Source organism: Anolis sagrei, chromosome 1, assembly GCF_037176765.1.
Source record: "Anolis sagrei isolate rAnoSag1 chromosome 1, rAnoSag1.mat, whole genome shotgun sequence".
Lineage (NCBI taxonomy): Eukaryota > Metazoa > Chordata > Lepidosauria > Squamata > Dactyloidae > Anolis > Anolis sagrei.
In genome coordinates this window covers 184,830,621-184,853,540 of record NC_090021.1, presented here as the reverse complement: position 1 = coordinate 184,853,540, position 22,920 = coordinate 184,830,621, and the positions used below count along the sequence as shown (strand labels likewise).

At 37.9% G+C, this 22,920-nt stretch overlaps 1 protein-coding gene across 4 annotated transcripts in view; it reads right to left on the bottom strand.

The window, feature by feature from the left end:
* Window positions 1-6,462: 6,462 nt before the first annotated feature.
* TFPI (tissue factor pathway inhibitor) overlaps window positions 6,463-22,920 on the bottom strand; it is a 34,943-nt gene continuing 18,485 nt past the window's right edge. The window contains exons 3-10 of one of the 4 annotated variants that reach the window (XM_067471024.1): window positions 18,528-18,728; window positions 17,068-17,112; window positions 15,741-15,917; window positions 15,024-15,107; window positions 13,777-13,851; window positions 12,993-13,085; window positions 7,840-8,031; window positions 6,463-7,581 (exon numbers count right to left, since the gene is read on the bottom strand). In XM_067471024.1, the coding sequence (XP_067327125.1) occupies window positions 7,478-7,581; window positions 7,840-8,031; window positions 12,993-13,085; window positions 13,777-13,851; window positions 15,024-15,107; window positions 15,741-15,917; window positions 17,068-17,112; window positions 18,528-18,728 (971 nt within the window). In that variant the 3' untranslated portion in view covers window positions 6,463-7,477. Of the gene's footprint in view, window positions 7,582-7,839; window positions 8,032-10,652; window positions 10,976-12,992; window positions 13,086-13,776; window positions 13,861-15,023; window positions 15,108-15,740; window positions 15,918-17,067; window positions 17,113-18,527; window positions 18,729-22,920 lie in introns of those variants that run through there. The other 3 variants (XM_067471022.1, XM_060780296.2, XM_060780312.2) reach the window with 3 other exon arrangements.

The window sequence follows — 22,920 nt, the reverse complement described above, 5'->3', positions numbered from 1 at the left end:
TTTTTTGGGGGTAGGTCTTATTTTGGGAAAACAGAGTATATTTCCCTTCTTGCACTTGTATTTAGTATAATACTAGCTGTGCCCTGCCACGCGTTGCTGTGGCCTATAGTAAAACTTATCAAAGTTGAGGTAGATATCTGGACTATATGAAAGAGAGGTACCTACCTATTCCTTCCCCCCTTTCCTCCCCCTTTCTCTCTTTTCTTCCTTCTCTACCTCTTTCTTTCTTTCACTACTTGGTTTCATCCTTCTCTCTTTCCTTCATTCCCTCCCCCTTTCTTCCTTTGCCTTTCTTCCCTCCCTGTTTGCTTCCTTCTTTCACTTTTTATTTCCTTTTATTTTACCACCATCATAACAATAACAATAATGCAATGCATTGCCTCTGGGACCGACACCTCTCCCATTCCTCCAGGGTCTCATAGGAACAATAGCATAATAATAATAATAATAGAAATAACAACCTTTACCCGCCACGTGTTGCTGTGGCCAATCTTCCCTCTTTCTCTCCTTCTTTTCCTCCTTCCTTCCTTCCTTCCCTCCCATCTTTCCTTCTCCTCTTCTTTCTCTATCTATTTCCTTCCTTCCCCCTTTTTCTTTCTTTTCTGCTGTCTCTCTTTTCTTTCCTTCCATCTTTCCTTTTCTTTCCTTTTCTTCTTCCTTCTTTTTCTAACTTTCCTTCCTTCCCCCTTTTTCTTTACCTCCCTTTCTCTTTCTTCCTTCTTTCCTTCCTTCCTGTCTTTCCTAGATTTTGACAGGGCGGGAAGGGGCGGGGTGGGGTTTGGAGGTGGCGTGAAGTAAAAGGAGGTAAGATTGGGGTGGGGGAGTGATGGAGCGTGGGGTTGTGTGTGTGTGTGCGGCGGCGGGGGGAGTGGGGTTGCGTGTGTGCATGCGGCGGCGGGGGGAGTGATGGAGCGTGGGGTTGCGTGTGTGTGTGCGGCGGCGGGGGAGTGGGGTTGCGTGTGTGCGTGCGGCAGCGGGGGAAGTGATGGGGGATTTTTGAGTTTTGTTGTTTTGCCGTTTTGTGAGTGTGTTGTTCTGTTGTTTTTCATTTTGAGTATATATGTTTGTACCTTGTGGGTTGTGTTATGGGCATGGGAATTTTGGTTAAGTTTTGTTGGGGGATTTTTGAGTTTTGTTGTTTTGCCGTTTTGTGAGTGTGTTGTTGTGTTGTTTTTCATTTTGAGTAGATATGTTTGTACCTTGTGGGTTGTGTTATGGGCATGGAAATTTTGGTTAAGTTTCGTTGGGGGGGTTTGAGTTTTGTTTTTTTGCCGTTTTGAGTGTGTTGTTGTGTTGTTTTTCATTTTGAGTAGATATGTTTGTACCTTGTGGGTTGTGTTATGAGCATGGGAATTTTGGTTAAGTTCCGTTGGTTTTTTTTAGAGTTTTATCCTTTTGCCGTTTTGTGAGTGTGTTGTTGTGTTGTTTTTCATTTTGAGTATATATGTTTGTACCTTGTGGGTTGTGTTATGGGCATGGGAATTTTGGTTAAGTTTCGTTGGGGGATTTTTGAGTTTTATTCTTTTGCCGTTTTGTGAGTGTGTTGTTGTGTTGTTTTTCATTTTGAGTAGATATGTTTGTACCTTGTGGGTTGTGTTATGGGCATGGGAATTTTGGTTAAGTTTCGTTGGGGGGTTTTTGAGTTTTGTTTCCTCGTTGGATGCCCCTAACAAATTTATATATATAGATAAATATTGTTTTGGCATTCATATACCTCCAGTGCTTGGAATAAATCACACACAAACATACACTTCCAAGTTGCTGTAATGCATAAGATGTAAAGTGTTCTTCTGTCAAGTTTCATCTCATTCATTTTCCATTTTTCCACTGCTGTGCTTGTTCCAGCTTAAGTCTGTATTTTATCTTGAATATACATTAAAATTGTGCATTTCCGTGTCCAAATATATATGCAATTTATGCACATTTCTACACAAATTAATTGTCAATTAAAAAGCAGCTTATCTGCTTTCAGTATAACTGTTTCCATATAAAAGGTTTCTCTGGAGATAAAAATATCTCCAGCTCCTGAAACTAAACCTGGCCAATGTGACAGTTTCACCCCTGCAATCCCATGTTCTCCTGAAAATTGTGAATTGAGTATTTTAATCTCAAAACAGAATGACTGATTTTTGCCCCTATCTTTACCTGCCCTATATGTAGCATCTGCATGATCTCATTAAAAAGAATCCACAATCCTTAAGCACCAATTGATCTTTTGTGAGGCCTACTCCTGCAGCTTTGTAGAAGATTGGCCAGTGCTGGATCTGAGGCTACATCTACACTGCCATATAATCCAGTTTCTGAATCCAGATTATCTGCTTTGAATTGAATTATATGACGGTGTAGATCCAGCCTTAGGCCTAATCTGTACTGCCATATAAAATCCAGATTATCTGCTTTGAACTGGATTATATGGCAGTGGAGACTCATATAATCCAGTTCAAAGCAGATAATATGGATTATCTGATTTGATAATCAGAATTATATGACAGTGTAGATCCAGCCATAGAGGAAGTGAACTGGATACGATCCTTCTCCAATAAATCCCTCATCATTTTGTCCCTAGCTCTCCCTCATCACCACCTTTTATATCTGAGACAGTATTTTATTCTGGATAGAAATTTTTTCTCTTGTATTGAATGAAATGCCATGTTTACTGATTTCATACTGCTACTACTGCATAAATTCAGTTGTCAGTACTGACTAGAGTAGACCTACTGAATCAGTGAGATTTAACATTCAGCAATTTATTGAACAAGTCTACTCTAGCTAGGGCTAACTAGTGACAGTAATAGATGGTGAGGAAAAGGAGGGACATTCCAGATTAGTTGTCAATCTTTAATGCAATCAGATAATATGCTCATGTGCATACTTTAAAGTCACCAACTGCTACACCATTGACCAATTGAATATTACATTCATGTATGCATGAATCCTTTGTATGATGACAAAGTGGTTAGTCTCACTGAGGCTGGATCTACACTGCTATATAATACAGATTATCAAAACATATAATCCACATTATCTGATTGGAACTGAATTATGAGTCTATACTGCTATATAATCCAATTCAAAACAGATAATATGGATTGTATAGGGCAGTGTAGAAGAGCTCATTGGGAATCAAGAAAGGTGCTGAAGTTCAAATGCATTTCAGTATGTAAAGCCACTGAAACTGCAGGGTAAGTTTTAGCATTTTGTTCTTTCCATTAAAGATGTGCCTGACTAGAAATGGCATGGATTCTGTTTTATACCAAGAACGTATATTTATTAGGTGGGACTTAAATCAAATGAGCTTGCATGAACCTTGAATTTATTTTTATTCATTTTAGTAATATGTATAACCTGTAACTAAATCTACACTGTCATATAATCCATATTATCCAAGTAGATAATCCACATTATCTGCTTTTAACTGGGTTAGTTTAGATTTTATATGGCAGTGTAGATGGGGCCTCATAAAAGCCATGTTATCGGAATGGAGGTACACAAAAGCTGAAATGTCCTGCAGAGGGCAGCAGCATCCTAGCAAATATTCATCAGGGTGTTTTTAGTGAACTCAGAAAATATTCATAATTTCTGAGCATATGTCTTTCAACACTATTCATACCCTTTTAGACAGTGGCAGAGAAATGTAGACTGAGTGAGCATTCAAATTATTCAATTATTATGACTCGTTTGCTTGTACTTCTGTAGCTGTCATTAACTCTTGAATGGAGATGTGAATCAGATTTAGACTAAGCTATAATTCCTAATTGATGGGAGCATTTTGGAATGGTATTGGTGTTTCCTAAGATGAAAGAAGCTTAATTGAAAGTCAACTTTGGGTTCATCTACAGGGTAGAATTAATAGTTTGACAACACTTTAACTGTCGCAGCCCAATGCTGTGGAATCCTGGGATGTGCAGTTTGGTGAGGCACCAACACTCTTTAGCAGAGAAGGCTAAAGACCTTAAAAAACTACAACCTCCATGATCCCATAGCATTGAGTCATGGCAGTTAAAGTGATATCAAACTGGATTTTTGTGATATCTGTAATTGCATAAAGGAATGTCTGTCTGGACCAGCAATAACTGATTGTGGCAGCATTCATTACACTTCAATATTTGACAGAGTGTTTTGATCATTGACTATTGAGAATCCCAAGTAGCATCAAGAAGGGTGCATCAGACAGTTATTTCGCTGATTATATCATTGCCTTGTGAGTGTGATATGTTTTCAAATGATTTTTTTCACATTTTTTTTTAACTTTTTGTGAATTGCTTTGCTTTGTAATATTTATTTTGTTGTAGAAAAACACAGTTTCTTCATGAAAAACCAATATACTGTAAAGAAAATATTATTTTTAAAAACAAAACTAAGACAGTGTTCTGTCAGGTTGGAAAGTGCTTGGAAGCTGCCAGTGGCCCTTAGACCTCAAGAAGGCCCAATGCTTTCTCGAACTATGTTAGAAGTTTAATATCACATCAGAAGTTTAATGTGCACAGTTGCGCATCCTTTGCTAGTAGATCTATCAGGTGTATGATGCAGAAACTTATTAATGGAAGAAATATTTCCAGAGTGACTCCTACCTGAGAGGTGATGTTAACAATAGCAAAAGAATAGAATTTTCGTGTTACAATTATTGATATCCTTTCTTGAAACGTCTGAACAGGTGGATTTGCAGATGGAACTGTAGACTCACATTTTAATGCTGGGTACAATTCAACAGATTATTTCTTTGTTCAAGGAAAACAGAACTAGTTTTTCCTCTCTCTTCTTTTCCTGTTGCAGACTTCTGTGTAACCAAAACACGATGAAAAGGCTTTTCCAGAAACTATCCTTAGAAGAATATTGGACTAACGAAAAATGTCACAGTTAAAAAATGATTCTGCACAATTTTTTGCACATAAAATAACTCTATCTGTCCACAAAACAGCATTTTTGTTCAGAAAAGTGTATTTTCCTCATAGAAATATTTTATGCACAGAACATATTGCTTCCTACTCAAAACAATCACACCTGAATTTTGTACAAAATATTGATTTGTGAATAGACTTTTTAAAAAAGCATTGTTTTCTCACAGTGGTAAGAAAATTCCTAGAATTAGGCATTGCCTGTATTGATGAGAATAATATAATTTCATTTAGTGTTAACTGAACTGATATGTCAAAGTAAATCAATTTCTCCTCCTGCCTGAACTCCTAAACTCTTGGAGGTTCCAATATTGCCTCAGTAAGTGAAACTGCCACTTTTAGATGGTGCAGAATATGTGTGTGCAGTTAATTTGTGCTCATACCTAAGGCACGCTGCAAATTGTTTGTAAGAGTTTATGAACCTGTAGCCTCTAATTCACTTGCAGTATAAATCATTACACCTAGATCAGGGAACTGATATCAAAATCAATCTAAGTCTTATGTAGCAAAAATTGGAAAAGGCTATTATAAATGAGGGAAGTGTTTAAAATGCTGTCAAAGTCTAAAACACATTATATTACATGTAGTTTGTTTATTTAACAAAAAAATGTGTAAAGGAGCCTATGGAAAAAAAGTTGAGTATCCCTTATTCAAAATGCTTGGGATCAGATTTTGGATTTTTCCCTGCAGATTTTTGAATCCTTGCATATATATAATGTATAAACTTGGAGACACAAAATCCATGTATGTTTTAGATACACTGCAAAGATGCCACCAATTTGTAACGATGCTACCACTTTGTAAAGATGAGACCAGAAGCAGTAGGGCCGTCACTGATTTATCAGGGTCTCCTACTATTTGTAATGGATTTATAAAATTGATAACACAGCTAATAGCTTATAATATTTTGTTGGGCTTTCTTTAATGTGTAGTGTGGCTTGACTTGAAAGTATTCCTAACAGAGACTTGGCTATAAGAGAAACTGTAACAAGTTTATTGAAGTATAGAAGAAGCTTAATGGTTTCAATGTTTCTTAACTCCTAGAGGCACATTTCTTTAGAGGTTACATTTATAACATTTCATAAAGCAACTCTTGAGAGGACTGTTCCTTCCATTAATCAGGTTTTCACTTTATTTTTCTTCAAACCGAGTTTCTTTCCTTAACAGTTCACTTCAGGTACCAGCTTATTCTTTCCCTATGTTATTTCTGTTGCAGTAAAGATGCTTACTGGGGTTCTCTCCCCCTTTTTGCTCATACATTAACTACTAATCTAAATAAGTCAACTTGACCTATCTAAACCACACAGGCTAAAAGCCTAAACCTTCCTGGTTCTCAACACAGTAGAACCAGCCTTTCCCTGTAGTTCTCAGACTACAGACTGACCGTTTTAAAATGCCTGCCAAGTGGCAGTTGGCTCCTCCCCTTTTTCCATGGCAACCGAGCTCAGAGGGAGCTGAGTTGGCTACCATCCCCCCAATTATGTTTTAACACCTATCTATAATTATACATAACTGTAGGTTAAAATTCACACTTCATCACATACACCTTATACACATAGGCTAAAGGTAGTTTTATGCATAATATTTTTAATATTTTTGTTCATGAAACAAAGTTTATTTACAACTAAATATTAGAAAGCAAATATGTCTAAGTCACCCATGTGAAAAATTTTACATTTTGGAATACTTCAGATTGCGGGATTCCAGATAAGGAATTCCTTAAAATTAAATGGCAGGGCAAAGAATGGAAGACCTGTGTTAGAACAATGTAGTATAAAGGAGCATTATAAAATGCCTGGTCCATGTTACTCAAGGAACAAAAATGGATTTTTGATACATAAAATTATAGAAAAAATATTAAAACTAATCAAGAGGCATTCTTAGTAGGCACAACAGATAGATCACTCTGAAGACATATGACAGACTTTTCATTCTGATGACAGCTGTAGCAAGAATTGTGCATGTGTGGATATGGAAACTAGAAGAAACACCAGAATGAAATAATTGATAATAAAAGTAGCTGTAATAGCAGAAATTGACATTTTGACAAGATATCTTCAGATAAAAGACTCTTCAATATTCAGGAAAGAGTGGGAACCCTTCAAAAATTTCCTGGAAGAAGAAAGAATTCCAACATGGGGATTTCATGTTTAAACATTGATTATATTATATTGTACACAATCAATTAGATAATATGGAAACCTATATTCTTAATTCCACGTCAATGATGAAGTCCATCTTCTAATTCTCACAGTTTAAAATAACGCTGCTGCAGATATTTTGAATAAGAAAAGCAATTCAGTAGAAATACCAGGGACCCCAAAATTCCTAGTTTTCTAATCCAAAATCATACGGTACTTCTGTGCAGGATCAGAATATTAGTTTGAAAGTAAATAGTTCTGGATGTGATTCCTATAAAATTTACAGTTGAAAAAGGAACACAAAAAGCAGTAAAAAAATATGAATGAATAATGTGGATGGGAACTGTTAAATAAGGCAAGTATAGTCAATAAGGCAAACAAATATATAATCAATGTTACAAAGTGGTAAATTTCCAGAGTGTTTTAGTACAGAAAATAAAGCTATATCCTTTCAATGACAATTTCTCCAGCAATCAGCTTCACCCGTTTCTTTCTTTTTCGACGGATTTTCATTATGCCTTTTTGTCCTTGCTTTTGAATGAAACCTAGAAGGAAACAGTACAGTGACCATATTATTCTCACTTTCCCTGGAGGTCTGTATTCTAATTGTACATTGGAAACATTTGAAGGCAGAAACCTTGCTTCCCATTCTTTCTAAAACATCATGTTCAGATAGCACCATGCTACTCAAAATCATGGTCTGTGGACCATTACTGATCACTGAACCATTAGCTTCCAGTCCTTGGTGCTGATGCAGAAAAGAAACAGTCATAATCAAATGGAGCTGGTCTCTGGCACAGTACCTTTCTTACCTTTCTTACACATTTGAAGGCATGACTTTCTAGTGGTAAAATTATTTTCATTCCCACCACATCCACTGTAGCTGAATGGGCGGCACTTCCCGATAGTGTAATTGTAGAAGAATCTTTTTTCTTGGGCTCTGCAAATGCCTCTGTCCACACGCATGACACAGAGAGAAGGAAGGAGATCTTGGCCTAGAGAGATGGAGAAAATATGAATAGAAACAGCTAAATGTTATATGCTGTTCTTTTTCACCCTGAATTTTCTACAGTTTAATGTTCCTGCATTGGAACACACAGTATGATACCTCAGTGGACTGTCCATACAGTGGAGATGTTCTGGAACAATTTTTTTGGAGAAGGTCTGCAGAACCATCAATGTGACATTGATAATAGATGGAATCAATTCTGCCTTCTGGTTCCCCTAGGACAGACTAAGTCAAAAGGGCTTTGACCAGGAAGAGCCTAATAGCACCACTGTCACCCTTTGTTCTCTCTGCAGTGGTGGAGAGAGGTGCTGAAAACAGCTACTGCCATTTTTTAACAGGCATTACAAAAGTCCAGAAGTGGCATTGTGTCACTCAGAGATACTGCATTGACCCATGTACAAGCTGACCCAGGGGTTGGAGGTTGGAGGGGTTGATTTTTAAAAATAATCTTGAATTTTACACAGTATATGGTATTTAATGCTACAAGTATTACATAGTATAGGCCTAAGGAAGACATCTCTAGATTGTCCCCCATCCAAGTATTAATTGACCCTGCTTAGATTCCAAAATCAAGAAAAATAATGTGTATTCAATGCAGTTTTGTTGTGGTTATTTGTTACCAAGTCAACTTTGACTTATAATAATCCTATGTATGTGAGACCTCTGAGAGCTTCAGAAGGTCTTACAGCTCAGAGTTGTCGATTACTTGATTGAACAAACCCATCCATAGTACAGGCTCCTTTTTTCCCCTGATTACCTTCAACTTTACCAAGTATTACCATGTTTTCCAATGAATCATAGTGTCTCATGATATATTCAAAACATGATGGTTTCAGTTTAGTTATTTTGGCTTCTAGGAGGAGTTCAGGTTTATTTATCTCTGGGACCCATTGATTTGTCTTTTTGGTTGCACATTGTATTCATAGAACTCTCCTCCAGAAATGCATATCAAATGATACAATTTTCTTTCTGTCTCCTGTCTTCATTGTTCAACTTTCACAACCATACATTAAAAACAAAAATAAATGGTCTGAATGATGAGGAACATCATACCCACGAACAAGCAGATGATTTGATAAAGTTGTGAAGTTCTTATGCAGATAAATTAAAAATGAATCAGTCTACCTGATCTGGAGTAGTGTAGCCTATAAATAGCAGTGGAATAAGCAACCCCTTTCTTTGAGTAGGGGCTCACACTAAGAAGATCAGGCATAACTGCATACTCAACTACAAAGGACTCCCTCCCACAAAATGGCAAAAGAGCCTATCCATGGACACTGTGGGTGTGAAGGATAGCTTCATGTTTTCATCTTCAACAAAAAGGCACTTCATGTTTGTTTGTTTTGCCTCTGTATTATGATGGAAAAACCATTTCTACATTGGTTTTGTGTTTTAAAATCTATTTTGCATAAAACATTGCATTCTGTCAAAAAACAACAAAAGTTTGTTAGATACATCTGTTAAAATAATCTCAACGTATTTGGATGATAGGTGCATGCATTCAAATAATGCAGCTTCTAATAGGATTGGTGGGCACCCTGAGATTCCCTTATGAAGATTCTGTGGCTTGTTGAAGGCTTTCATGGCCGGAATCACTGGGTTGCTGGGAGTTTTCTGGGCTGTATGGCCATGTTCCAGAAGCATTCTCTCCTGACATTTCACCCACATCTACGGCAAGCATCCTCAGAGGTTGTGAGTTTCCTGGCTTGCTAGTTATGGGCAATATATCCTTGGGATTTAGGGAAATAATACCATTAGATCAACATGGTCCACCCACTCAAAGTCTCAAAACATCCCTTAATAAGTGGTACAGGAAGATGACTCCACATGAAAACTGGGGGAATGTGAAAGAGGAGTGATCGGATCACCCACCTGCTTCTGTAACCAAGTTCAGCTCATCTGTTAGTTATGGCATCTCAGCTGCCTGTTTACTATATTAGAATATTCATGTATTTATATGCACTCATATTTTCTTGCAGATTCATGTTTATCTGTAAATAAATGCACTGCTGATTCAGGACTGTTCATTACTATTGCGTGGCTTCAAGTCATTTCTGACTTTTGATGACCCTAAAATCAGCTCATGATGGGGTTTTCCCAGCAAGATTCATTCATTCAGATTTGCCTTTGCCTTCCTCTGAGGCTGAGGAAGCATAACTTGTCAAGGTCCACCCAGTGGGTTTTCATGGCTAAGCAGGGACACAAACTCTGGTCTCCAGAGTTGAAGTGCAATGCTCAAACCACTACACCACACTAACTCTCTATTTCACATCAGACAGTCAGTGAGTCACACAGCTTTTCCAAAACAAAGCAATATGTGACATGATATCACTTATTTTCAACTACTTTCCAGACTTTCTTGCGTTTGCCAGATTTAAAAGTCATAATTCTGGAGAGCAAATCTACATGTTTTGATGTGATCTGGGCATTGTGGAGACAATTTTTGTTGAAATTTACTCATTTAAAAACTGTAGAGACAGAGAGATTTATGGGTTTCAGGAGCCTCAAAAAGGGGTTCATGCAGCTGTGATCCATTTCCCCAACCCATAAAAACTTTTTTAAACTGAACATGAAAAATAAGTATTGATTTGTCACAAAGCCACTCAATTGTTTTCAAAACTTTTATTCCATTACTTAAATTAATTCATTTCAAACACTGTGATAATTCCCAACATCCTGCTTAGATTTCTTATTTTCAATGCAGATAGATCTATTCCAATAGTGAGTTGCTGCAGATCACTTTCTGGTGAATAAACTTCATTAAAGAAATCTTGTGCACACATTCCATGTTTTCTAGCCAGTGTGCTCAATCCACACACTATCTGCTAGTCCTCAGAAACACACGTGAGTGCAAATGAAGAATGGCAGAAGAAAAATGTGTTGAATCTCATCGGTCTTTTTCCAGCTGTTCCTTTCTCCCTCCCATATAACTGTGAATCACAAAAAAATGACAAACTTCAATTTCCAATAGAATGGAAAAGACCCACAGAGAAATATTTGCAACAAATTCATTAAATATGATTTTGAAGATACAAATTAGTATCTGTTGCTAGATGGTTATGGAGTTCTGTGACATCGCCTGACTATTGTAGGCATCTTGTACTGATATGAACAGAGGCATCTGCATAACTAAAGAGAAGGAGGTGGATGATCCTCCCTCATTCTTCCTAGTCATGAGGGCACCTCTGATGATATCAGCAAGGGATGCCTGCAATGGCCTGGATCTTTCACACAGCTCTGCAGGCATCTGGCACTGGCAGCAGTAACATCGGTGACACAAGCTCAATTTGTCCCCCTTTCCCTGTGCTGATGAGAACAGGGGAAAAGGGATGGTGGTTTCAGCCTGGGTGGAAAATGGACCAGTCCTCATTGAATCAGGTCATACTGTCTACGGCAGTAGTTCTCAACCTGGGGTCCCCAGATGTTTTTGGTCTTCAACTCCCAGAAATCCTAACAGCTGGTAAGCTGGCTGGGATTTCTGGGAGTTGTAGGCCAAAAACATCTGGGGACCCCAGGTTGAGAACCACTGGTCTACGGTATCCAAACTCTATGTTGCTTTGGAGTTCTGGCCAGACTTCTTTAATGCAGGACTAAACCAGATTAACCCAATTTACTTGATGATAAGAACCAGAAGTTCCTGGCTGTCACAAAGACAGCCAGAAGCAACTTCACGGTGAGTGTGAGCTATTCAACCCATGGGGATAAGCACCAAATAACAATCAAATTATAACTTTCATATTCAGGGTTGAAACTTATCACAAGTTTGACACCATTGCTTTGAGTCTCCTTGTGGAGAGAAAAAGTGGGGAATAATAATAATAATAATAATAATAATAATAATACCCACAATTATGATCATGGAGGATATAAAAAAAACTGTATTGTCGAAGGCTTTCATGGCTGGAATCACTGGGTTGTTGTAGGTTTTTTCGGACTATATGGCCATGGTCTAGAGGCATTCTCTCCTGACGTTTCACCTGCATCTATGGCAAGCATCCTCAGAGGTAGTGAGATCTGTTGGAACTAGGAAAAAGGGTTTATATATCTGTGGAATGACCAGAATGGGACAAAGGACTCTTGTCTTCTGGAGCTAGGTGTGAATGTTTCAATGGACCACCTTGATTAGCATATAATGGCCTGACAGTGCCTGGAGTAAACCTTTGTTGAGAGGTAATTAGATGCTTTATATGCTAATCAAGGTGGCCAGTTGAAACATTCACACCTAGCTCCAGCAGACAAGAGTCCTTTGTCCCACCCTGGTCATTCCACAGATATATAAACCCTTTTTTCTAGTTCCAACAGACCTCACTACCTCTGAGGATGCTTACCATAGATGCAGGTGAAACGTCAGGAGAGAATGCCTCTAGACCATGGCCATATAGCCTGAAAAAACCTACAACAACCCAGATATAAAAAACTTTTTTTACAAAAAGGCTGAGCTGATTATTTACAGTGTAGGTTTCTTTTCCTGTTTAAAAAAATTCTATCAGTTGACCCTAAAGCTATGAACTTTTTTTCCACCCATGTATACTTATTGCCCTCCTCGTTTCCTGTAAAAATCCAAAGCAACCTTAACTTTGATCTCCAAAGTACTGTGAATGTGATTGTATGTATAACTGATGTTTATATCTGATGTTTTACCGTGATGCATAAATGGTCTTGAACTCTGGTAAAATGCAAGATAGAAGACTCTCGATATCACTATAAATAGAGGGGTAAGCTCAATCTATTCTCAGTTATATTGTAGGATAGAAACATATTAAGGACAGTAATTTGAAGAACCACTGGGTTCACAATCTTTTTACAAAATTCAGAAATGAAAAATGAAATGTACTATACTTTTTCAGAAATAATACAGATGAAAATGGAATTCTAGCCTGAAATACAGATGGGGAACATTAATGATGCATCGCTAACCTTTAGTGAACTGTAAAGTTTAATACATACCTTGCTTAACAACCGGAGCACTATTGTTCATTATGCTAAGGTTCACATTGTCATCATGTGCTTGCAAGAAATCTGCTGAAGGCATAAAAGGCACTGAAAAATCAATAAAAGAGTAAAAATCATGAGTGGAAGTAGTGACTGACATCTAATTAATAATATATAGAAGCATATCATTATTTTCAACCTCCTATTGCTAAAGTATGTAAGTGCAAAGGCCAGGAACCTACTGGTGGCATACATTCTTTAAGTGATAGTATACAATTGTGTATCTTTTTTGGATGTTGCAGAAGGATGTATTTAATACCATCTTCTGCAAAATCTTCACTTGCAACAGAAGGTAGTCTTGAAGCACTGGAATGGCTCTCCAGTCAGTCACTGGAGGTTGCCATTTACCACACAACTGGACAAGATAGAAAGCATATTGGTAAATATTAAAATCTCAGACAAAAGTGGAGCTCCCAAATGTTGGGAACCCCTAATGAGTATCAAGGATGAATGAGAATCCTTGCAGTTCATGATTTATTTTGTGGCAAAAACATACTTTTTATGTATGTGGCATTTTCAGCTTTTATTTGGTTTTGCACTCATAAAAAACAAGTTTCCTGAAAAGCAAAACATAAAAACTTTGGCTTTTCATATTCCCAGAAATCTGTAAGAGAAAACATATAGCTCCTTACTTGAAACATGAAGTAGTATGGTTCTGCCTTTGAACTACTGGGAACCAGACCTGAGAAAATGAGGAAAATTATGGATATTTGCCTAATAAACAGTATATTTGTAATACCTTGTTGGAGAGTTGGAGTGCTGTTTTCCACTGCATGAAAGGGCAAAACACCATCCTCTGTTTGCAGTGAATTGACTGGAAGGACTGAAAGTAAAGGAATAATGTATTAATTGGAAAGATTGTGTATGGTAGGTTGAGTAAGAATGACTGACATACCTTTAATTATTTGCAACAATTTTAGAGCTATGGATTATACAATAAAGCTTGCATATCTATGCGGGTATGTTATCAACTAGACCATAGTTGCATGATTGTGCACATCAATGGAACATGACTAAATCCCCCTACTTCAAGGCCCAGCATACCAGAGAGTTATAATGGAGGGCCTAAAGATAACTAGAGAGAATGTCTCTAATACAGCTCTGTGGCATTCTGGGCATGGATTGAGAAAATCCAACACAACTTCATGATAGCTTCCAGGGGAGCATACCATGGAACCCACTGGAGCAGGCCTGTAGCCAGGATTTTGATTCAGGGGGGGAGGGGTGGGCTGAGTTTGATTGGGGGGGGGGGCTGAGTGTATCGTTACCCCAATACCCCTATGCATATGGGATATATTGAGTTTAAATAATGCACCAGTAAGGCCTTCTCGTGGACCACCATGAGAATTTCGGGGAAGGGGTGAAGCCTCTCGAGCCTCCCCCCCCCCCCCCGGCTCCATGCCTGCACTGGAGGAACTAGAAAATGCCTAGATATAATTTCCCCCTAGGTGCGCATATTAAGCTGGCCTTTTTGGAGCATTTTGAGGAAGTTGTTCTCAAAATAAAGGAAATAAAAAATGCTCGTTGTTTGTAATGGTTGAATAAGTATAGCTTTGACAAACTGAATAGGTTCTGCTACTCACAGCTTACTAAGGATTGTGTTGCATTGAAACACAAAGCTGAGGAATATCTGAGAAAAAAATGCGTGACAACTAATTCAATAGCATGACTTGTTTACATCCATATGGATTCATAGCAAGTCATTTAAGAACTTTGAGCTGAAATTTTGTTGGGTGATTCTATTTTTTTGTTTTCTGTACCATATAAATTGATTTAATCTTGCATTTCTACCATCAAATATATGAAAATGCTCGCTTTCTTGGTGTGCTTGGAATTTAGTTAGGGAGGATCACACACAAATCTTACCATCTCACATGTGTACTGGTATGATTCTTCCTAAAAATGCTTATAAATCTGTACTCTAGGAAGAATTATAAGAATATCAGAGTTTCCTAATTTTTAAACCAATAAGCTTCTAGTACATACCAAACTGATCAACTCGTGTGCTGTTGTCTGTAGTGGTAACCAGTATGCTATCATCATTTACTTGCAATGAATTGACTAAAGGGTCTAGAAAGAAAGGGAAAATGAATAAAGAGTTCGTAAATATTGTGTAAGCAGATCAAGAAAAGAATGGTTGACATATGTAATGCAATAGACATGCATTCTTTTACACAATGGGTGGGAAACAAAAAGACTATGGATTACATACATCCCCAGAATAACCCTGCGCTGCTTCTCCCTAGTTCTTGGGGTCCTTATTCCTACCCAGCCACTATCCCTCACAGTGAAATTATCCTTCAGTCTCTAAATTTTTAGAATTGCAATGACAGCTAGATGGAAACAGTGATTAATGTTTCACTTTCTACAATGCTAGCAATGCAGCAGCTGAATGAATATTTCATTATTTACCCTCAATACCCCCCCCCCCCATAACTACCCCATAACTATGTTCTTCCCTGAGGTTTTTCATACAGTAATTATATACAATAATAACCAGTCTTCTGGCAAAAAAGGCAATCAGATGTATATCACTAATCCAAGGGGATCATAATATTCTTTTATGAGGTTGGATCTGTGAGATGTTACTGAATTCAAGATCCAATGGTCAGGATTGATGGGTACTGCTGTACAGCAATATCTCTTGGCTCATACTGCAGGAACAAAGAGGGCAGTTAGCACTAAAAAACAAAGGTTACTTACTTGTCTCCTGGCAGGTATCTTGACATTCTTCCACAGACCAAAAGTTGTTTTGGTTTCCCAAACAACCACCATACATGAACTTCTCACATTTCTGTGACTCTTTATTGTAGAAATACCGGGTAATCAGTCCGCGGCAAATTCCTGGGTCATTTTCCAGAAGGCAGTAAGAAGGTTTTTCTGGGAATAGGATTGTTTCAGAGAGAAACAAAGTGCATCAAAATTCCCCACAGTTGCTTTTACTGTTACTCATTAATTGGCTGATGGAATCACCTTGTTTGCCCAAAGTGGATTTGAGCCAATGACTTTCAGTCACATTGATTTAAGGGGCACGGATTGCAGTTGTTCAGCACTCCAGTTTCAATGGGAAAACTCCCTCCATGTAACCGGAATGTATTACATTAATTTGAATGCAGGCTGCTAATCTTTGGCAAATAATAAATCTTCTGCTGAGCTCCACACAAAATTGTGTTGATGAATCAAGTTCTTGGGAAACTGGCATATATGACTGATGGGGGGAGGGTTCAGAGGTTTTGCTGGCCATGCTTAGAGTTTTAATTGCAAAAAACAAGGAAGAAGCATGGGAAAGAAATTTGATAACAGACTATTCTGTGAATTAGATATTGTCTAGGAACACAAAAATATTATATTTTGCTCTTCTTGATGAGAACAGGTGTTGGCATGGGAAAAACATGTCTGTTATAAGATTTTGCATTCTTGAGTGAGAATGACTTTTGTCCTGTTTCCTTCACCCACATGTGCACACACCCTTTATAGTTGTTTTGTATATAACACATTTCTGTACAAAATTATTTATATCCACAATATATTATTCCTGCCAAGTGGTTCCCAACCTTTGGGTCTCTGGGTGTTTTGGACGTCAACTCCCAGAAATCCTAACAGCTGGTAAGATGTTTGGGATTCCTGGAAGTTGAAGTCCAAAACACCTGGAGGCCCAAAGGTTGGGGACCACTGCATGTATACCATTTTTTCATGCATTTACTCTAAGAAAGTCCAAAATAAGTGTCTTTTGTAATATAAGTCATGTCTTAGTTGAAATAAGCAAGGATTTACATCCCCCGGATTGATCTATCAAATCTAGCCTGACTCTAATTGGAACTAACAGTTTGCTTCAGTTTAGTCTTTCCGTCGATGATTTCATTTTAAGACAATTTCTGGAAAAATAAGTTTCTTTCTGCTGATTGCAGTTCTATTGTGAACACATAAGATTTGTTGTTCACCACAACTTAATCCAGCTATGTTGATCTTGGAAACCCAGCTAACAATTCTGATTGATAGCAAATCACATGGAAATAGAAAAGTAAGTTACCTTTCTTAAACCTTGTTCTTTTTCTCTTCTCTGGCAAATCTTCAACTGAAACAAATGAAATAAATGAGAATAGAAAATGAAAATCTTACAGTAAAGTGTCATATAATGGAAAGTGACCATTTTTAATTTCAAAATTATGCACAAATACACTACAGATATAGGTCAGTAAGTAGACTGATGCCACTTTCCCTGCCATGGTTCAATTTTATGGAATTGGGGGAGTTGTAGTTTTACAAGGTCTTTAGCATTCTTTGCCAAACAATGCTGGTACATGTTCAACAACCTCATTAATGTGTATAGATTGGATCCTGTTCACCCTTCATTGCAGAAAAGTATTGAACTATCCTACTCTGAGGAATAGCACCAAATGTTTATTTGGATACTGAGCCTGATGGACTTTTTGTCCAAAGTAGTTTAACTTCTTAAGAGCATGAAAGAAAGTATTTATATGATTGTTATAAACCGAAGCCAAAATGATGGCAATTAGCAACAACAGCTCTTTTCTCTTTTGCTGAGAATGATTATAGAAATATTCCTACACTTCAAATTCTAAATATGAAAAATTTCAGACTTTCCAAACAATAGGATTTATGAATGAATGGTCTAATACAAAGTTGGGCAAAAAAAGACACCTCACATTTCCACTCTCCAAGCCCTTAGTATGTTCCTTAAATCTGTGCATTTTGAGTAAAGGTATTTTGGATCTAATAATTAGACTTTAGACATGAAGTGCAACTTACTTCAAGTCCCTGGAAAAGAAAACTCTTCAGTTTTAGTCTTCAGTTATAGCCTCAAACCTCTCTATGGGCACATCCAGACAACCCATTTATTGCAGTAACTCCCACAATAAAGAAGGGACTGTCCAAATGATGTCCTGAACAATCCGGAATTAATTCACTACAATCTAGGAAAACCCTGGTTTGTAGCAAATTAATTAGATAGTGGATTTATTCCATGCCTTCTTGGAAGGCGTGGGAAAACTGTGGGAATACCCACCTCCTTCCACAAAGCCCCCAAACCCCTTTAAAAATAAATAAAACTTACCTGGCCTCCAGTACACTGTTGCAGCCACTCTCCCAGCACATAGAATGACATGCCAGGAGAGCAGGGTGGGGGAGGGGGGAAGGAGCGATCCCCCCCCCCCACTCTCCTGGCACATCATATCTACATGCCGGGAGAATGGCTAGTCCCGGCTGAATATCTGGGACACACACCCCAGAAAGCGCGTGCTTTCTGGGATAGGTGTAGACATCTCCCAGGAACACAGAGAGAATTTTCAGCTTTTAACACAGACAAATGACATTGCAGAAATACCAAGATGTATGTATTTGGAGTTACACAGACAAAAAGCAAAAGTAGATAATCATACAATTTGTTAAGGTGTCATTTCTGTTAGATAGAGTCATACTAGACATATCTTTTAAAAGGAAAATTTGAAATGGAAAAAGGAATGTACTAACATGGTTTTATACACTTTTCTTGGCACTCTTCAAGAGTTAGGAAGTTGTTCTCATTGCCTTGACATCCACCATAGTTAAAGATTTCACACTTCTGAGTCTTAATGTTGAAATGATACCGGTCATTTAATGCTTTGCATGAGCCAGAATCAGCTTTCATTGCACAGATCGATGTTACATGTTTCAGTGGGGACAAAACAGCATCTAGAGAAAAATAAATTAAAACACTGTGTATAATGATCTCTGGAAAATAATACACTGCAGCATTTATGAAAACAGTAATGGCCAGACATGGCTCCAGAAGATATACCAACTCCTAGAGCAAGTTGCGTAGCTAGCTTGTCATCCCTCTTTTTCTGTTGTGACATCAAAACAGAAAAAGGGAAAGTGTTAGGTAGGAGGAGAGATAATCAATTTGATTTCCCATGAGGGTAATTAGCCCCTGGTTGCTCAGCAATGCTCATGGGGTGTTTCTGGCAGCCTCTATTCTGGAGTATATAAGGCATTTCAGCAGAGACGATGGTCTACAATGCACATATTTTGCAGAGCAAATTTTTCCCTTGATCTAGGATACATCAGAATTTGCTGCAGGACATTATATGGCCAAACTGAACTTTCCTTTGACTTTCTTTAATGGACTGTATACCCCTAAATGTATGTCTTGAATCCACATTATAGTGCCAGTGTAGATGGGGCCTATATTGGGAAAGTGACACAAGTTGAGATGGAGCTGAGAAACTCCTGATTTTCAAAGGAAGAAAGCCTCCCCCCCTCCCCCCGACACACACACCTTGCAAAGTACATACAAGCTTTCTCAGGTAATAGGTAATTTGTGCAGATACCTAGCCATCTGAAACACAATCTGAATACAGTAGGGAAAGAATGAGATAATCTATTATGGAAATAAAAAGTCCCTTATGAGGCCCAATTTACTTGTCTGAACGCATCTCCCCTCATGAACCATTTAGGACTTTAAGATCATCCGGGGAGGCCCTGCTCTCGATCCCGCCTTCATCACAAGTACATTTGGCGGGGACGAGAGACTGGGCCTTCTCCATGGGGTTTCCTCGGCTATGGAATGCCCTCCCTAAGGCTCCCTTACTCTTAACATTTCGGAGACAAGTTAAGTCATGGTTATATGAGCAAGCATTTACAAATGTTGAGCAACTGACATAGGAAATGGAATGTGGACAACGTTTTTAATTAGGAGATGCTGATGATAGTGATGTTGGTTTTTTATTGCTTTTATTGTGGTTTTATACTGTTTTAATGTTTAATTTGTATTTTGTTATTATGTGTACTGACTTGTTGTAAACCGCCTTGAGTCGTCGATAAGGCTGAGAAAGGCGGTATACAAGTATAGTAAATTATATATATATATATATATATATATATACACACACACACCATTGTGCACATAAAGAAATATTCTCCATTTGGCCCAAAGGTGGCACTGTGCTTCTATTATACCAAGTTTAAATTATTATTTTCTAGATGTTAGGAAAAAGGATGGTGTATCACCTCAAACTCTTAATGTGGAATTCAGAATGTGTCAATTCTAAAAACTATAGGTGGGGCGGGGGCACCTGGATGGGCCTGGGCATTTATTATGGCCTTGGGAGTCCTGGCACCTTCTCAGGAGGCATTACAACTCAGATGGCAGTGCAAAAGGGGAGCATGACTGCCATGGAGAGAAGAAGAGGGGCAGGCTGATAAGGGGGCATCCAGATGGTTGGGTGGCAGGAAATCTGTTTCCTGGCCAAGTCCTCCTCCAGCTGGGTTGGGTAGCATTTCCCCTTGACTGGACCACAGACATGAGTGGGTTGTCATAGAATTATAAACATTCCTACTTCGTTTTTATGCAATACCCATTGATTTATACAGTTTGACTATCCCTCATCCTAAATGCTCAGAACCAGGAGAATTTTGAATTTCAGGGTTTTTTCCCCTGATTTTGCCACAGAGGTATCTTTGTGTATATGCACCTAATGAGATAACAGAATACAAGTCTAAACACACAAGTCGTGGGTTTCCTATATAGCTGATAAACATAGCGAGAGATGATTTTACACACTTTTTAAAAAAATGTTAGATGAAACACATTGAACCATCAGAAAGCAAAAGTATCACTGTCTTAGTCACCCAGATGGACAATTTGGGATTTTTTTTAGCATTTTGGATTTTTTTAAAAATGAAAAAAAAAAATCAGTCTCCCTCTCCATGAAAAATAATAGAAAATGGCAAGAAAACCCTTGTAATTTTCCCTCGTAGGAAATTCTATAAATATAAAATCACAGAAACAACTACTGGCAGTAACCCCACATTCAGTTCTGCTTTCAATCTAGACCGTAATCTTGTGTATCTCTGTGTGTGATTTGATAGTTTATTAAATGGTTGGTTTAATTTTTATAATAGAACATTCTTCCCACACTCTGCTCCTGGTCTTCCCAGTATTCCAAGTAGTGCTAAAGGACGTGGGCCAGTAAGTCTTATTGTGAGTCAGCCTTGAGTGGTTTACCGCAGCTAGCTGCATGGATTTGTCTCACACAGTAGCTTGGGTGACTTGTACTTGCAGTGAATTCATTGAACTGATTGAAGTCGTCCTATCCTGGCATGAGAAAAGTTGTATGGATACCAAGAAGTTGGGAGTCATGGCAGCCAGCCATGTTAAGTTTTCTCAAGGCAACTATTTTATATCTTTGTTGCCCCTTGGTCATTCACATTGGCTGTGGCTATAGCCAAAAATACTTAACCAAATGATTTAGCAGATGCGTTTTGCATAAGAAATATGGTCCCAAATGGAAAGCAATTTAGGGATAAAAGGGTTGGTTGAGCTCTTATGAATGAACTATTCACATGCTGGTTTTCAAAATCTGTTTATACCCACACAAATGTGCAAACTTCAATCAGGATTTTCTTATTTTGTGCTCTGGGTCCAATTTCCTTTTTAAAAACACGTCTCCACAAAGGACATGTCAAATGACTAAGTCCTATTCAGACATTCCTTACTCTTTTGGATTGAGCACAAGAAGGCACCTAACAACACCAAATCCGTCATTCCTTTCCTCAAGAGCAAAGTGCTAAGTGTGAAGAAAAGTAGTTTCTGTTTGCAAAAAGGTGTGGCAAAGAATTCTGATTATCCATTGTCTTTGTTTGCATAGAGACCCTCCATATAACAGGATCCTCCATGCAAAGAAGCAAAGATGAAGGAGATTGAATTTGGCACTCTTAGTGTATTGACTTAAAACGAAGAAGTAATCCATGAAGTAAGCTATAGAACAAGAATTCCCCTTCACCTCAGGATTCTGCTTTACATAAGCATAAATACATAAATATATGGGAAAGCATGGGAGAACCTGAGATCTTCAAAGCTTTTTGAATTTAGGTTCCATGAGAGATTTTCCAAACCCCACAGCATACATGTATGCAGCTGCTTCCAAAGAAATAGAATTGTGAGCATTAATTACAATATATGTCCAGATATTCTCTAGGAAATAAAAAGGAGCAGGGAATTTTAAGGACCCTCAGTACAGAATAACACTTTACTGAGATTCTAAAACAGAATTTCACCGCTCTACTCATTGTAATAGACAGCTATTTTCACAATAATTGTTAATACCATACTATACTAAATAAAGTCTTTATTACAAGGCTTTAGTACAATATTTTCTATGAGTACAGAGGCAAAAGGCCTTTTTAATGCCGAGCAGCAACAAAGCAGTGATGTCAGTCAGGTGAAGATGCCTCCCTGAAACAGCATTGATCCACTCATCATATCAAAATACATAATTGTGGCCACAAAATCTTCCCTCAACTTATACATGAGGTCGACTTATATATGAGTATATACAGATGGGAATTTGCCTCTTCTGCCAAAGTAACTGGTGGAAATAGAGCAATGATTAACACTCAAACAGATAATTTAGAGAGAGCAATCCAGCAGAGAAATTGTTAAATCACTTCATTACTCATCCTAACCTAACCATTCCTAACTAACCTGGAACTGTAAACTGATAACAATACTAACTTTATTCTCATATCCCGCCACCATCCCCCTGAAAGGACTCGGGTGGCTTACAGACGGCACAAAGTGCCAAAAAACAAACATAAAAGTGAACACAATATAAAATAAAATAAAACTCATACACATATAAAAACATCAACTCAGACTCAATCAAGCGATACTTTCTGGGATTGTTCTAACTTTTCATTTCCTGGTCTGCCAGTGAAATTAACATAGTTCTCTACTGTGCGTGCGTGTGTTCCTTCAGGTCTCTGTGAGCTTATGATGACAAAATTTCATACTGTTTTCTTAGACAAAGAATATTCATTGCCATTAGATGATGGTGAGAGTTTTATTTATTTTGTGTCAAAAGCATTGCATAAATAAGTGTAA